Source organism: Typha latifolia, chromosome 4, assembly GCF_019914945.1.
Source record: "Typha latifolia isolate L0001 chromosome 4, TyphaL0001v2, whole genome shotgun sequence".
Taxonomy (NCBI): domain Eukaryota; kingdom Viridiplantae; phylum Streptophyta; class Magnoliopsida; order Poales; family Typhaceae; genus Typha; species Typha latifolia.
Genome location: NC_133089.1, coordinates 13,379,672 through 13,394,735, shown reverse-complemented (window position 1 = coordinate 13,394,735; position 15,064 = coordinate 13,379,672). Strand labels below are relative to the sequence as shown.

Sequence of the window (15,064 nt, the reverse complement as noted above, 5' to 3'; positions counted from 1 at the left end):
TATAAAAATTATGGAGAAGAGCGGATCATATTTTTTAAAAAGGGATATAACATCCAACATCGGGGTGATATGGTATATCATGAGTGAAGGATAAGAGTTTATTCTATATTGCCATTATTTCACAACATCCTAGTTACTGAGATAATACTTATTTCTATGACTCTTTTACCTACGGTTGAGTACTCCAATAAAGAGGGGGGGAGGGGGGGGGGATCTGGAATTCATGTGGATGAAACCAAAAATTAGGAAATGCGGGTAGGCAGACAAGATAAATAGAGGTGATCTATTTTTCGACTGGCTAGCTTTCTCGTAACCCGATCAATCAAATCTTTGTGCTCAAATCTGATTATACATAATTTTAGTGTTTTGATAAGTGAAATAGACATGATTTGTATTCAATTTTGATTTTATCAAAACCTATTACTTTCGCATTTATTTTTAAAAGAAGAATTATAGGACGACTCATAGACTCCCTTAGTGCTATTAGCTAATGAAGGAAGGAAATATACATGTAAGACGGAAATAGACATATAGCTTATGTAAATTGAAATTTTGATTGATCATAGAGCATTATTTCTAGAATGTGTTGAAGAATCCTATCACTTGAATTGGAAGTCTTTGATGAGCGATGCTAGGGAGATTGCTAGGGAAAATAAAACCAACAAGCTAGCCTTGAGTGGTCGTTGAATTCGAAAGATTAGATAAGATTTAAGAGAATAGAAGAAAAATGTAATAGAATAATATATCCCCTTGCCTAATGTCATGGGTATGGATGATCCAATTAGTTTGCTTCCCAAATAAGGAAGAAGAATTTAGCAAATGAGATACAAGCAAAGCAAAGATCCAATCACACCACTTTCGAGAAAAAATAATGAGATAGAGTATACATGATTGCCTCCCAATTTAGCCGCTTGTAGGTATTTTCTAAATCCAAATTTAACATTGTCATAGAGAGGCCACCCTCGTAGAGGTGAGCGAATGCGCAAGCTCTTGTGAGATATAAATATTGTTGCCAATATTTCTACTAATAGCAAAAATAATTTGCTCGAGTCAAACAAATGTATGGAGCGACGACTCCCATTGTTTCACAAGATTTTTGAAAATAATTTTATACCAGATATTGCATAGAATAATAAGATAGAAATCGAATACCCTATTTGGGTGCACCCTTTAGGTTAAGAATAATATAAGTTTGTCACTACTAGACAGACCTTGCTAAAAAATAACACAATATAGATGCGTATTACCCAAGGTATCCTAGTGAGCCTTCTAGTTCTCCGCATTGAAATCATCAAGCTTATAGGTCTTTCTATTAGGAAGACTCCCTAACATTGTCTTAATCTCAACCAAAGATATAGGACTTATGAGAGAGTGTGCTTCCCCCTACTTTAAGATTGGGAGGGAGGACTAATGTAAATCAAGAGGAGGAACAACAATAATTGCATCATTATTCTCAAAAATTACAATGCAATCTCAAAAATTTTGATACAATTCAAAAAAGATAATAAGTGTAAAAATCATCCACAATTGAAAGAGATTTAATTAAATTTTAATGTAAATGGTGGCAACAAGGAGGAAAAAATTCTTGAATTAAGAACTCATCTAAAACCCATTTAATACAGAAATATTGCCATCATTTGATGCAAACTAAGGATTTAGGTGAGCATGTCTAGCATACATAGTATTAAATAAAACTAAATTCGAAGCAACAGCACCTTCTAAAGTGAGACTTCTAGAGCTAAAATTTGCTCATTTGCATAATCCATTATATTCTTTAAATCTCTTAGGACATCAACACCAAAAGGCAGTTTTAGAGCGGCCCATATGAAAGTTAAAAGTATGAAAATAATTATCATTAGGCTCATATGAAAGTTAAAAGTATGAAAATAATTATCATTAGTCATCTATCTTTAGACATCTTTTAGCATCTCAAAACCAGCATCAAACTGGAAAGGTCAGACAAAATGACAAGTTATTGTTGTTGGCACCACCAAGAGTGTGGCATGGTTGAAATTTGAAACAATTCTAGCTAAGGGGTTTGACAAAGCAAGAAGGGAACAATCTTAGGACCAGGTCGAATCAAAATCTGGGATGGTCTCTTCGGATTGTTGCTCCCTCAATACCTAAATCTATAAACCAATTGGAATAACAAAAATTTCTAAAGGCACATACATTTGACCCTAATGCATAATACCTTAGGTTAAGCTTTTCTTCCTTGCAGTGTGCTTGGTGTTGAAATCTCCAATGACAAGCCATGACAACTGGGCTTTTCGAATATATCCTAACTTAGCCCATAATTATCATTGTTCAGCTTGATCTGTGTTAGCATGCACAGTTGAAGAAACCAATAATAGCTGTCTAGAAGGCAAATTATCATATGGTGTGCTTGATCAGAGATAGCCATGATATCCATTTCCTTGATGCAAGAATGTAAGCAATGATAATGCCATCAAAATAATCATCCACTAACACACAACTAAAACACTAACCTCTACCACATCTACAAAAAACAACATCAGCCATATCAAAACCTATAACGATTTTTATGAGAATTACTCTCATTCACGCTATCCTGCTGAATGAACCTCAAGCAATGATCTCGAACTGCATTCTTAAAATCTCATATTTAATTCCACACTATTAATTTAATCATATAGTGCTTGCCCTTGCATATGTTTAGTGGAGAGATGAAGATTACTGCAAGAGGATGCTCTTCCTAAATATCCATAGCCACATCTATATGATCCTACCCAATAAGAGAGATTTGACTATTCGTATTTAATAAGTTAATTTAAGTATAGAGTTTAAATAGTAATTAAATTTTATCTTATAATTTGACTCAATTTTAACCTACTCTTGTGCACTTTAAAATCAAACTTCAACTATTAACTTGTTGTGATTGATAACAATTATAACAATTATATTTTCATATAAAATTAGCGATGATTTATTGACTACCAATATTTTCTACCATAAGTAATTTATAAAACAACCAAATTGGCCCAACCACTCTTACTATCCTCTAAGTCATTTTATATTTTAATTAACAATTGACTAACAATTGTAATTTGGTTTAGACGACGTAAGAGTAAGTGCACTGAGGTAAGTTAAAATTAGGCTAAATCATGTCGTAAATTATAATTTCCTCAAAATTTAAATTTTTGTCATTCCATTACTGTCTTCGTTAATAAGGCTATTCAGCTTAACTATTTATTCATGTCTTACATATGAATAAATAGTGATAAGAAAATGATATAACTTTATCTCACCCACTCTAGAGAGTTAGAAAAATATGTATAAATTAAAGTTATGCTTGTTTGACCACATATCTTTATAGGAGATGATGCTTGAGTGCTATTTACGAATAAATAAAAGTTAATTCGCAAATAAGAAACACTAATGCACAACTAAACCGAGTTAGCTTTGGGAGAGACAAAGGAGGGTATTTTGGTAACTAGCACTATGGTTAAACTGGACCAATCACGAAATTTGTACTGTTTTCCGAATTTTTCCTATAAATATTACAGCACTAACCCTAAAGGTACCAAATTCGTTCTCTGGTCTCTCGTGTTGATTCGAAGCTTTTCTCCCTCTGCTCTCTCGTTTCGCGGACGACGACTGAACGAGCCGTGGGCCGGGGCGGACGTTACCGGCGACCGGTAGCAATCGAAACGGGTACTTTCTATCTCTCTCCGTTGTATGATTCGTCCTCTCTCTCTCTCTCTCTCGGTAGTGTTGAATTGCTTTCTGGCTTATGGTCCATTTATTGGTTGGATGTGTCTTCCGCTCTTCCTCCCCTCTTGGAATTGGATTGGTTAGAGATCAGATGTGATGTGTTTGGATCCTCATAATTGGGTTCTTAGAGCTTCCAATGCGACGAGATCTGATCTAAGTTTCTGAACCCCTATGTCTGCATCTTTGATCGCTTTCGGAGCAACATTTGTCTCACAGTTGTTAGGAAAAGAACCGACCTTTTTGTGTTTGAATTGTTCTTTCTGTGCTCAATATTGCTGCATACCTAATTTTGATTTGTTTAGTGAATTTTTGGGACATCATACAATTACGTTGATATAGACGCAAATCCTTATATCGACCTTTTTGCATTTTTTTTCTTCCAGATGGCACTGCAGGAAAGTCTCAATAGGTTTAAGCAACAACAAGAGAAGTGCCAGTCGACGCTTGCTAGTATATCCCGAGCTGGGTCTTCAAAAGAGCCTCATACACGGAAGGCACCCCCTAACGCAGTCAGTTCCTCTGCATCTACAAAAGCGCAGACGCCTGTCAAATTTTCAAATGACACAGAAAGGCTACAACACATCAATTCCATTAGGAAATCCCCCGTTGGGGCACAGATTAAACGTGTTATTGAGATACTCTTTGAGGTATAATGTAACACTGCAATCTAGCCTAAGTATGACTAATTGTTGGATTATCCGCTCCTTTTATACAAATATCATATTTTCTGATAGAACTGTACTTGCTTTTGTGAGTAATTCTTAGCATGCTATGTTGGAAAATCCTAGTTTTACATTAGGTGGATTGAGGAGTTAGGTTCACCAGAAAGTGTTGTTCCCTATGACCTGTGTTCTGATCATAGAAAGATTTTTGAAGTTGTGACAAAGCTCATATTCTGCTAATGGAGAACTAGGAAAAACTGTTCTTAGGTTAGATAAATGGAATGAGAAACTGTTCTTAATCTAGGAATGGAATTTCTTAGATATCTTTTAGGGCCTGATGGATGCCCGACTCTTTTCTATGAGATATAACCACCATGAGTAGGAGTCTTAGCCGACTTTATCGAAGCTCCAGAGATGGAGTAAATAGTTGGGATCTTAGGAACTAGGAACCTGCATGCTCTAACATGATCTGATGCTTGGGACATATGGTACTTTCTTCATCATGGGATGTGAACCTCCTACATTTCTCCTGCTTTCTCCTTCAGATCCTTAATTCCTTATATATACCTGTGGTGAATGTTACTTGGAAACACAGGTTAGACATCCAAATGGCTTTGAAAATAAAAGGCAATGATTTTTTTAATGCCGTCTCGATGTATCAGATGGGTTTAGGCACATTTTCTTCTTTGAATTTACTAGCAATATTTGTTACTCTATTCATCAACCTACAACCTAATATCAAAGTTACAGTTCGACACACTTAAACGTTATCCTTCTTATAATCTTGTGCTCTATTATGGAATAGGACTACTATATTCTGAATATGTTTTGATGTGTGCTAATTCTTTAAATTTTGGCAGACACGGCTAGCTCACACACCAGAACAGATAAATGAAGCATGCTATGTAGATATAAGTGGCAATAAGGCTGTCTTCGACAGCCTGAGGAATAATCCCAAAGTGCATTATGATGGGAGGCGATTTTCTTACAAGGTAATTGCCTTTTAATTCTAGAATTGTAATGCATATATGTGAGTAAGTTGTCTCGTTAGATATATCATCAAATGGTTAGTTGAAGCACTGGTCCAGTGTTATGGTCCTTCTGGATGACCTCATATACTGTAATTTTGATATGCCTTTAACAGCAATAACTGTTCACTCAATTAGCCTTGTTTTGCTAATCTTATGATCTTTCCCCTTGAAATACTTAGAAATTTTAATGGTCAAAGCCTTGAAAGTTGACAGATGGAATACTTTTGCTTTTAGAAGTTCTTTTATATTATTAAATACATTATGGCCACCTAAAACATGTCTCACTAAATAGCATAATTGACTTGAGCGTCAAATAGTAGCTTGGGTGCATAAAATTCTCATACACTGGAATATAGCTGTATTGCTTGTATGTTGACCCTACTAAATTCCCTGGTTCCTTAATTGTGGATTTCAATTCCTGAATGCACGTAGATTTATATCAAAGGCATCACATACAAACTCCAGTTGTACATTTGTGCTTCTGAATGTTTGAAAGACTGACTTGGTTTGATCTTTTGCAGTCCAAGCACGATTTGAAGGGAAAAGACCAACTGCTTTCTTTGGTCAGGAAGTTTCCAGAGGGCCTTCCTGTTGTGGATGTCAAGGATGCATACCCATCTGTTCTGGAGGATTTGCAGGTTGCTTCTAAAATCCTGCCACGTTTCCTGTTTTTATATGATTATAATGTGTGCAACTTATAGCATATGGTGAACCTTTATTCCTTAAGAAAAAGAGAGTTGCAAGGCTATATGATCAATGAATAACTGCTCTCTATTCTAGGAGAATTCAGTGGAACATATAAGTATGTAGAATCTTTGATATTCTGTAGAATGCTCTGCTAATGAGAATCAAGATGAAATCATACTGTGCTAGATTTTTCACACATTATAGCATTATTAAAGAGTAAAATGATGTACTTAATTCTATGCTATGCTACACAATTTTCTTAAAATAGAATCCACATGCTAGAACCCTTTCTGGTGATATCTCAGATGCCATGTTGACTTTCTTTTCTATAATTTTCTTTTCTTTGGTATTACAAGTAGAAGCCTGTCGTTCTTGCAATAATTATTTGACGTGATCATGACAGTATCTTTCAAAGAAGCCTAATGCTACTGGAGAGATTGTTGCAGACTTGCAGTAAATCTTCCAGCTAATCTGTCAGAGCCAATCATGAGAATCTCTCTTATCACCTTTTAGTTCAAACAGAGACTTTTTTTTCCTAATTATCTTGTCTCCCAAGATTTTGCAATAAATATTGGCTGTTAGTAGTTCATTTACATAATTCTACCGTTTGGTAGGATATCATTAGTTCCTTCTGTTTAATCCCAATTCATGAATGACATTTAATGAAGGATTGTGTATGCAGGCTTTGAAGGCAGCAGGTCAAGTCTGGTTGCTGTCTAATATGGACTCACAAGAGGATATTGTGTACCCCAATGATCCAAAAGTGATGATTAAGGTTGATGATGACCTGAAGCATCTGTTCCGTGGGATTGAACTTCCACGGGACATGGTTGATATTGAGAAAGATTTACAGAAAAATGGCATGAAACCAGCAACTAATACTGCTAAGAGACGGGCGATGGCCCAGGTACATGGGATCACCCCTAAGCCCAAGCCGAAAAAGAGGCGTGAGATCAGCCGAAGGACCAAGCTCACCAATGCGCATCTTCCTGAGCTTTTCCAGAATTTGAATGTTCCAGACTCTTGACAATTGAATCACATTTACATCCAGTTTAGCCTGATTTCCTTTTGTTCAAGGACATGTATGTACATCATCTCCTTAGAGCGTAAAGTTTGTACACAATATCCTACACAGAACTGGCGATGGGAGTGATGAATATAATATTTTGTTGTTGGTATATTTTTTTCTGTTTGGACAGAAATGGGAATTTAATGACTCAGTTAAACCGTCGCCTCTGGGATTTAAAATCGAGAATTCTTCTACAACATGAGCCCCCTGAATATCTGAGCTCAGTCCTATTGCCATTGGTAACTACAATCTAGTTGCAATGTGTGCTTTTCTTCGTATACTTAGCTTCTATCATGGAGAAATACTTAAAAGGTTTATAGTGGTTTGTTGTAAAATGTTCAGATTTTGGTATGGTAAAAATAGGAAAATGGAGCCTACTTTCCTTTTTCTGCTCGTACTTAGTCGATCTTAATTTCATGACATTTCTCTTATATTAAAAAAAAAATCATCACATTCCAATATAGCTACCCACTTTGTGGATCAGTTTCGCTAGCCCAATATCTTTCTCAAATCACCTCAAGTTTTTATCTACTTAAATTGGTGTAGTAAAAAAATTAAGCCCCATGGATGATGGTCGATGGTGGCAGTGTACACGAGGAGTATATTCTTTTAGCATCGAGTCGCCGTGATATTTTTGAGACCAATTACTACTGAAGTGCGACACAAACCCACTTCTAGCAATCTTAACCTACTTGAAGACCGTCACTTGCAAGAAACTACTTTTTCTCTCGATGGGCAAATGTTGAGAGATGTGCAAGAGAGCACCCTAGACAAGTGATGATATTTAATAATAATAAAAGAAAACAAAAGGAAGACGTGATGAAATATCCACAAAAAGAACGATAAATACAAAATAATAAACAAGATGACATAAAATCATAAGCTACAACTGATTAAATCTTACTAACTTATGGAGAAAATCATGAATTTAATTTCCTTTGATATTTGCCGAATTTTTTAGAAGAGCTAGTTGATTGTTTGACCTATATATAGGAATGAGCTAGCTTATTTATTTAACCTATAATGTTTATGATCGATAAAAAAAACAAAGAAAAAAAAAAGCCTCTGGAAGAAGAAAATAAGTGATAATGCACCCGTAGAAAGGTCTACGAGATTCAAAAAAAGACACAAGATTTCACATAGTAAGAAACTGTAGAGAAGCTGGAAGAATAATGGAAGCCAACTGCCTACTATCTTATTAAAAATCAACTTAGCAGGAATGCTCGACAACTGATGCAGGTTACAGCATCATGCTACCGCTACAAACCCTGCAATCAACATACTTTTCCTAGCCAACAGTATATGAGATTTCTTAGACAACTTCCTACAAAACAATATAAGTTAATTTTCTAATGTCAAAAGCTAAGAGAGATCAATTATTCTGAGATTTATGATAATCTTTTCCCCAAAAGATGCCTTCAATCTTGACACTTCTGTAAATCTTTGAAGGAACTAGCCATGCATCAAAGTATCAAACTCTTCAAGATTTTCTAATTGAGGTGCCAGAAACAACTACTAAATCACTCTTTTCAACAAGGAGCAATATTTAAGCCAAATTGTAACAAGTTATAGAAAGAAAAAGAAGATAGCACATAGACTAGATCCATCAGAAAGAATTATACATATTCCCCGTTTCAAGTATTTAGTCCTGCAAGCAAGGTTCGGATGATTCCGAAGCTACTGAGTTCTTGCAACTGGCTCCAGAGCTTCAATCATGACCACACTATTACCCCTGATAACCTACAACCAATTTAAATGAACAAAATCAATTACAATCGAAGAAAAAAGAACTAGAAACCAATAACAGAAGAAAGCTACTTGAGCAAAAGAAATCATGTGAATCCTTATATCCTTTTCTTCAGAGAAGAGAATTTGGCTTACGACTTGCCAAAGGCTCTATAAGTCTGGACATATTTTACTTAAATGCATTCTTTTTTTCTTCTACAAAGAAAGAGTACTGAAAAAGTGAGGCTTAAACAAGCCTCACAAACATTTCTATGATAAAAGCTAGTAAATAATAAAAAGATACTACAAACAAATAATTAATCAAAATAATTTCCAAAGTAAACCTACCACCATCCCAATGTCGTTCTTCTCGTTGCCATTGACCTCCACAGTATTGTCAATCACCAAGTTCATAAATTGATCAAACCCACGAAGAGTACCAACAACAACGCGGTTCGCATTCAGCTTGACTACAAAAGTAGTTGGTTGCAACCATATTAGCATAAAACTCCACCATGGAGAAATAGACAGATGAGGAAGAGTTAAATGACCAGTCAAGCATTGGTTCAAGTTTCTGGAGAATCATTTACTTTTTCAATTGGAAGAAAAGTAATAACCATTTACTAGCATGCTCAACTTGCTGAAATCATCGAAAATTAAATAAATTCTGCCTGAAAAGAATGAAAATGAAAACCATCCAACAAAACCTAGACTAACCTCAAATTCCTATAGAAATCCTCAACACTTAAGGGTTATTTACTTTATTTTGAGATCAGGCCAGGCAAGAAAATTAAGCATTTTTTTTTTCCAGGAAAAGTAGTGATATCACAACAACACATTTCTCTAATTTCTATTTTATTTATACTTCATCAAAACCATGGTGCTAAAAGTCCACAAGTTAACAGAAGAAACTGGGAACTAGAATTGAAAAATTAAAAGCAAGTAATCATGCAAAGAGTCGCTTACTCTGCAGCTTCTTGTCCATGTACCTATTTCCCGTTTACAAATCAACCAGAAGAACAAAAATCAAGAGTTAGTTATCATAATTAGCAATAAAAATCTAAAACTAGGATGAAATAGAACTCACTTCTTGAGATCCGGAGGCTGACCAGCTCTACTCATCTTGCGAGATTGAGAGAAAGAGAGTGTTGGGATTTTGGCCCCCAAACCCTAAAGCCCTATTTGACAACAGCCGCAAGCGGGGGGGTGGGGGGGCGGTACGGGTCGAATCGGGTTTTAGAAATAACCCGAATCCACTTTAAAATTGAAGTCTGTGTTTCTTATAAGGATAGGACCGATTTCAACATGAATGAAACGAATTCTGCATCCAAGCGCAAGATTTGGCGTAACATAACACGGCAGAAACTTCTCAACCGCTGCAGTCTTATGTTTTTCCAATACCATATCTTCTCCTCTCAAATCTCCATCACTTCCTTTCTCCCTTTTTTATAACAATATAACTCCTCTTTCCATCTCTCCAAATTTTCGCAATCCTCGTTCTTGAGCAATGTCTCTTCGTCTCTCCTCACCACCATCTCCTCCTATCTCTCGCTTCTCTTCGCTTTCCTCTCAATCCCCAACTCAGTTCTTTTTCTCCTCGCATCTACGGAGTCCTCTCCTACGATGCCACTCCTTTAAGAAGAAGGAAACCAGCTTCGGCGACCGCATCCTCGACTACATCGAAGGTGAACCAAAGAACCCAATTACTATATCTAGCAATTGAATCCTTCGTTGTCTTTGTTATATCATGGGGGGTTTCTTTCTTTCCATTTCGTGTGGATGTTGAAACATTTACTTTTGGATGTATAAACCTGCAAGTTCTTTCCTTTTGCCGTGAATATCCCTTATTTAACTTTCTGGTAGCCGATAATTAGAAAGCTTAATTACACTTTAGCCGCCTATAAGGCTAGAATATTCGTCATTATCACATATCAGTATACTTTTTTTTAAACAACTTATCCATCTAGCTATCAGAACTAGCTAGCTAGATGGCCTATTTAGGTCTTATTCTTTGTATTTTTGGTCTTGCTGGTTGTGTCATATCAAAATCACCTAATGACCTATTTAGCTTATCTTTAGGTTGTGTTCCAAAGTAGAAGAGGTCGAGGAGAGGGGTTAGAGTTTATGCCTCGTGTACTTGTTTTTTAACTGAACTGAACTACAATAAGGTTGTCTGATAATATAGTAATATCCCTAAAGTTTTCAAAGGCATGGTCACCGGCAGAAAAGGATGGTAGAGTAAGATGGCTGTCATATTAGGGGAATTTCATCCAACAATTTATGAAGATAAAGTCCACCAAAAATTGTGGCTCCTTGTTGTGGTTGGGAATTTGAGCCCCTTTAGTATCATTCTAATCCATATACACATTCTGGATATTGATGTTTGAGATTAAAAAGCCATTTGACTACGGAATGATTTGGCTGCAGAAAAATTTCATCTTTTAGAAGTTTATTTTTTGTTGAATGTATGCTAGAATTTGTTCAAGCAAAAGCTTTTAGATGTAAATTTTCTGTTGATTGTATGCTAGAATTTGTTCGAGCAAAGCTCGCGTTCTTGCTTACAGATAATGATTTTGTCTAATCGTGGACCTTCAAGATTTAATTTTATTTACATTTGTGTTGTATTAGAAATTTTGCATGTCATGTTTATATTTGCTTACTAAGTGAAATATGCTCATTGCTTTTAAATGGATAAAGTATGGGTAGTTCATATATAGGTGGGCCTAAGTTGAGGAAGTGGTATGGAGCACCAGATTTACTTCCACAGGATGGAGGTCTTCAAGCTGAGGAGGATGAATCTTCAGGTTTAACTAGCGAAAAGTTCCAGCATGAAGTTTACTTTTAAAGGATTTTGATTTTTTTTTTTTTCATCATACTTTGGACTGAAGCACAGAAAGTGAGGAAGCTAGAGATGCAGTGCTGGTGACCGATGGTGAAAGTGAAATTGGTCAGGTTGGTACTCTAGACTTGAATTTCTTATCTCAGCTTGTAAAACAAGTACTACATTTTACAGTGCCAAATTATCTATATTTTTTATTTATATTTCTTGTCCATCATTATCAGAGTTGATTATCACCGGATATGCACCTGCATCATACGAGTAATCGAGTTTTCTTTTTACTAATTTGACAAGCTCCTGATCTTATTGTATTGGTTATTTTTAAGATGGTAATACTATTGCTGATTCTCAAGCGTGCTAGAATAAAAGCACTGGTCAAGGATAAGCAGGCTGCTGTTGATTCCTTTGGAACTTATGTTGAGGTAAGCATTCCAGCATCTGCTAATATTTCTTTTTACATGATGAAGTTCTTATGTGAAGTCTATTTGCCACAATCACCTTTTGCTCCTGATGTGAAATATATTCTGAGGTACTCTGGACCTTTCTTCTCACCTTGTTCTCTTTCACAGTCTATGGTCGGAGATGTGAAAGACAAATCCTTTCTTTCAAAAGCTTTAAGAGGTGTTCGTGCAATAATTTGCGCTGGCCATGTATGTATATTGAGCACTTGAAATTCACTATGCTGATTCCTGTTCTCCGCATTCTTTAGTTTAATGGATTTTCTTGCAGAGGTGTCATAATCGTGTCATTTTTTATTCTTTGTTCTGGTATTTTGTTGGAGACTATCCATTTTAAGATGCTCCACTTTAAGCCAAGGTTGCTCAAGTTGGTCATTGACTTTGGTTGGTTGTTGGACTTCTGAAGAATTTGATGACTTCTTTAGTACTTCTATTTGAGGCTGTAGATTCTGTCCAGTTGAGTTGATATTATACATGTAGCACTTGTAATTTTGAACATTTTCAGCCCTCAAATAATGAGGCATGTGATCGTCTTAACTAGTTAGTTAGGTGCCATCTTGACCAAGCACCAAGGCCTTGTTTAGTTTCCACTTAAGGGAAAATCTAGAGTAGCCATTCTAAGTTCTTATTCTTAAAATTATATATGTAATATAGAGTAGGGAAATATGATGCATGGTTGTAAACTAGAATAGTTGTGCAATAATTAATTTTGATATAATATAAAATTGAGATAAAAGTATATATAAGTAGAAATTGATTCAAGTACTCTTGTTTTGGTATAAAAAATCAAATTATAGAGTTCTCATTTCTTGTAGGCATGCATTACATAGTTTCTTGAGTAAAAAGTAAGATAGATGGGTGCAGGAAAGAGGAGATATGTGTAAAATTGAGTGAGTAAATTGAGCAAAAACTTTTTATTGTGGAATAAGATAGGTGGATGGTAGAAAAGAGGAGAGGGAATTTTTGACATAACATGTGAACTGCTTTTATTAAAATCAAGGGTAAACTTATAATTGGGCTTATGTGTGGAATAATTTGAATAGTATTGCTAACGTAGAGTAGGAACAATTTGATGCTTGGTTACAAATCTAGAGTAGCGTCCATAATCTATAATAGGAAACTTTCTAATCAAGAACCAAATGGGTGCCAAAGGATGAGATAAACAAGAAAGGAGATCAGTCTGCAACACTTGACTTTCAATGGCAAAGGTTCAGTGGACATCAAATAATTAGCTAGAGAAAGAGAAGAATGGCTAATATGGGTATTTAGTTATAAATCTCACCTTGATATGTGAGCAGAGATTTTGTGCAATTATCATAACCACAGGACTTCATATGCACTCAGGTAGAGAATACCTGCAAAATTTAACGAATATTGTAGTTTAAAGAGTTCAATGTAGAACCCTTTTTTTAATGTTAACTGTTTAATTATAAGCTTGTGAACTTTTGTATAATTGCATGCTTATCTCTTCTTCTTTTTTTCTTTTGAAATGTTGCTCCACCTCTTTCAAAACTTCAATTCAAGCCTTCTTAGAGAGATGTAAAGACTGGACTTTTTGATCTTTTAATAGGATGGGTTCATTTCTGAAGTTGGGTTAATGAAAGGTGTGCAGCACATTATTCTTCTTTCCCAGGTTCTCGCTTATCTTACGTTTATGTTCCTCTAATTACAATCACCAGTGCATGCATTATGTGTACTAATCCTGGGTTATGAATTTTAATAAGGTTGCAGCTGGCTGTTTATAGAGGCAGCAGTGGACTGCAAGCTATGCTATATAGCAACGTAAGGAAGCTGGCAGAAAGAGATGAAGAAGTGGTGACTACATCTGGGATCCCATATACGATAATAAGAACTGGTTCACTGCAAAGTACTCCTGGTGGCAGTCAAGGTTTTAGCTTTAATGAGGTATAAGAACTACAACTGACTGCAAGTACAGTTGCATGCAATATTAAGAATGCATTGTGAATCATCCTTATTCTATCTTACTAGCACAAACAGGAAGAACGGTGAGATAGAACATTCTTGAATTATCTTATTAAATAACTCATTCTGCAATGCTATGGTCTTATAGTGAAATTTATTCAGTCAGTTATTTTGAGATTAAAGAATATCTGATAATCCAAGAAAATGGATCATATCATATGTTTGGTTTGAAGTGAACCAAGGCACCTTTAGTTGCGAAAATTTATTGTGTATATATATAAACCATGTTCAGGGTGTAGCAGCGAAGGGAAGAATAAGCAAAGAAGATGCGGCCCGCATCTGTGTGGAGGCACTTGATGCAGTTCCAACAAAAGGGCTGGTTTTTGAGGTTAGCTGGAATATATTGTATAGTTTTTCTCCTCTTTTTCTTTTTTCTTTTTCACAAAAATGAACAGGCTGTGAAGTTATCTTTAGTTTTTTTTTTCCTTTTCATTTCATATAATTGAAAGAAATCATGTCTCATGTAAAAAGATGACTAACGAGTATTGTTAAATAATTCTAAGGTGGTAAATGGCGAGGAAACCGTTCCAGACTGGCAAGAATGGTTTGTGCAGCTAATTAAGAAAGCTGAAGAGATGCAATGACAGTGAAACCCTAGATCAAGACGTTTCCACTCAACCTGGCAAAGCTAATTGGAAAATCATTCATTAAGAACGAGAATGGATAATCTGATAACAAGGCCATTGTATGGTAGTACCTTAAGTAATACATAAAATAAACAACTGCTGCTAAATCTACCAGCTATTTGTTTTTGTTCTTTCTCATATTACCATCCACTAGATATATCTGAAATAGTTGTAAATTAATGAAAGATGCTTGCAGAGGACCCATTATTTGTCATCAAGTGAACAATGTACCATGCATGTTTATCTTTT

General features: G+C 35.5%; 3 protein-coding genes across 3 annotated transcripts; 2 read left to right on the top strand and 1 right to left on the bottom strand.

Moving 5' to 3' along the window:
• Nucleotides 1-3,543: 3,543 nt before the first annotated feature.
• LOC140785454 (uncharacterized) lies at nucleotides 3,544-7,346 on the top strand. The gene is made up of 5 exons (XM_073133272.1): nucleotides 3,544-3,675; nucleotides 4,119-4,382; nucleotides 5,258-5,389; nucleotides 5,950-6,066; nucleotides 6,798-7,346. The coding sequence occupies exons 2-5, from the start codon at nucleotides 4,119-4,121 to the stop codon at nucleotides 7,140-7,142; spliced, it is 858 nt and encodes a 285-aa protein (XP_072989373.1). The 5' UTR covers nucleotides 3,544-3,675; the 3' UTR covers nucleotides 7,143-7,346.
• Nucleotides 7,347-8,710: 1,364 nt separating this feature from the next.
• LOC140787336 (probable small nuclear ribonucleoprotein G) lies at nucleotides 8,711-10,164 on the bottom strand. The gene is made up of 4 exons (XM_073136207.1): nucleotides 9,997-10,164; nucleotides 9,876-9,898; nucleotides 9,258-9,379; nucleotides 8,711-8,924 (listed from the first exon to the last, which is right to left on the bottom strand). The coding sequence occupies exons 1-4, from the start codon at nucleotides 10,029-10,031 to the stop codon at nucleotides 8,862-8,864; spliced, it is 243 nt and encodes an 80-aa protein (XP_072992308.1). The 5' UTR covers nucleotides 10,032-10,164; the 3' UTR covers nucleotides 8,711-8,861.
• Nucleotides 10,165-10,319: 155 nt separating this feature from the next.
• LOC140787335 (uncharacterized protein At5g02240) lies at nucleotides 10,320-15,064 on the top strand. Its single transcript, XM_073136206.1, has 9 exons — nucleotides 10,320-10,594; nucleotides 11,627-11,713; nucleotides 11,803-11,861; nucleotides 12,075-12,170; nucleotides 12,318-12,398; nucleotides 13,777-13,839; nucleotides 13,938-14,111; nucleotides 14,422-14,517; nucleotides 14,693-15,064. The coding sequence occupies exons 1-9, from the start codon at nucleotides 10,417-10,419 to the stop codon at nucleotides 14,771-14,773; spliced, it is 915 nt and encodes a 304-aa protein (XP_072992307.1). The 5' UTR covers nucleotides 10,320-10,416; the 3' UTR covers nucleotides 14,774-15,064.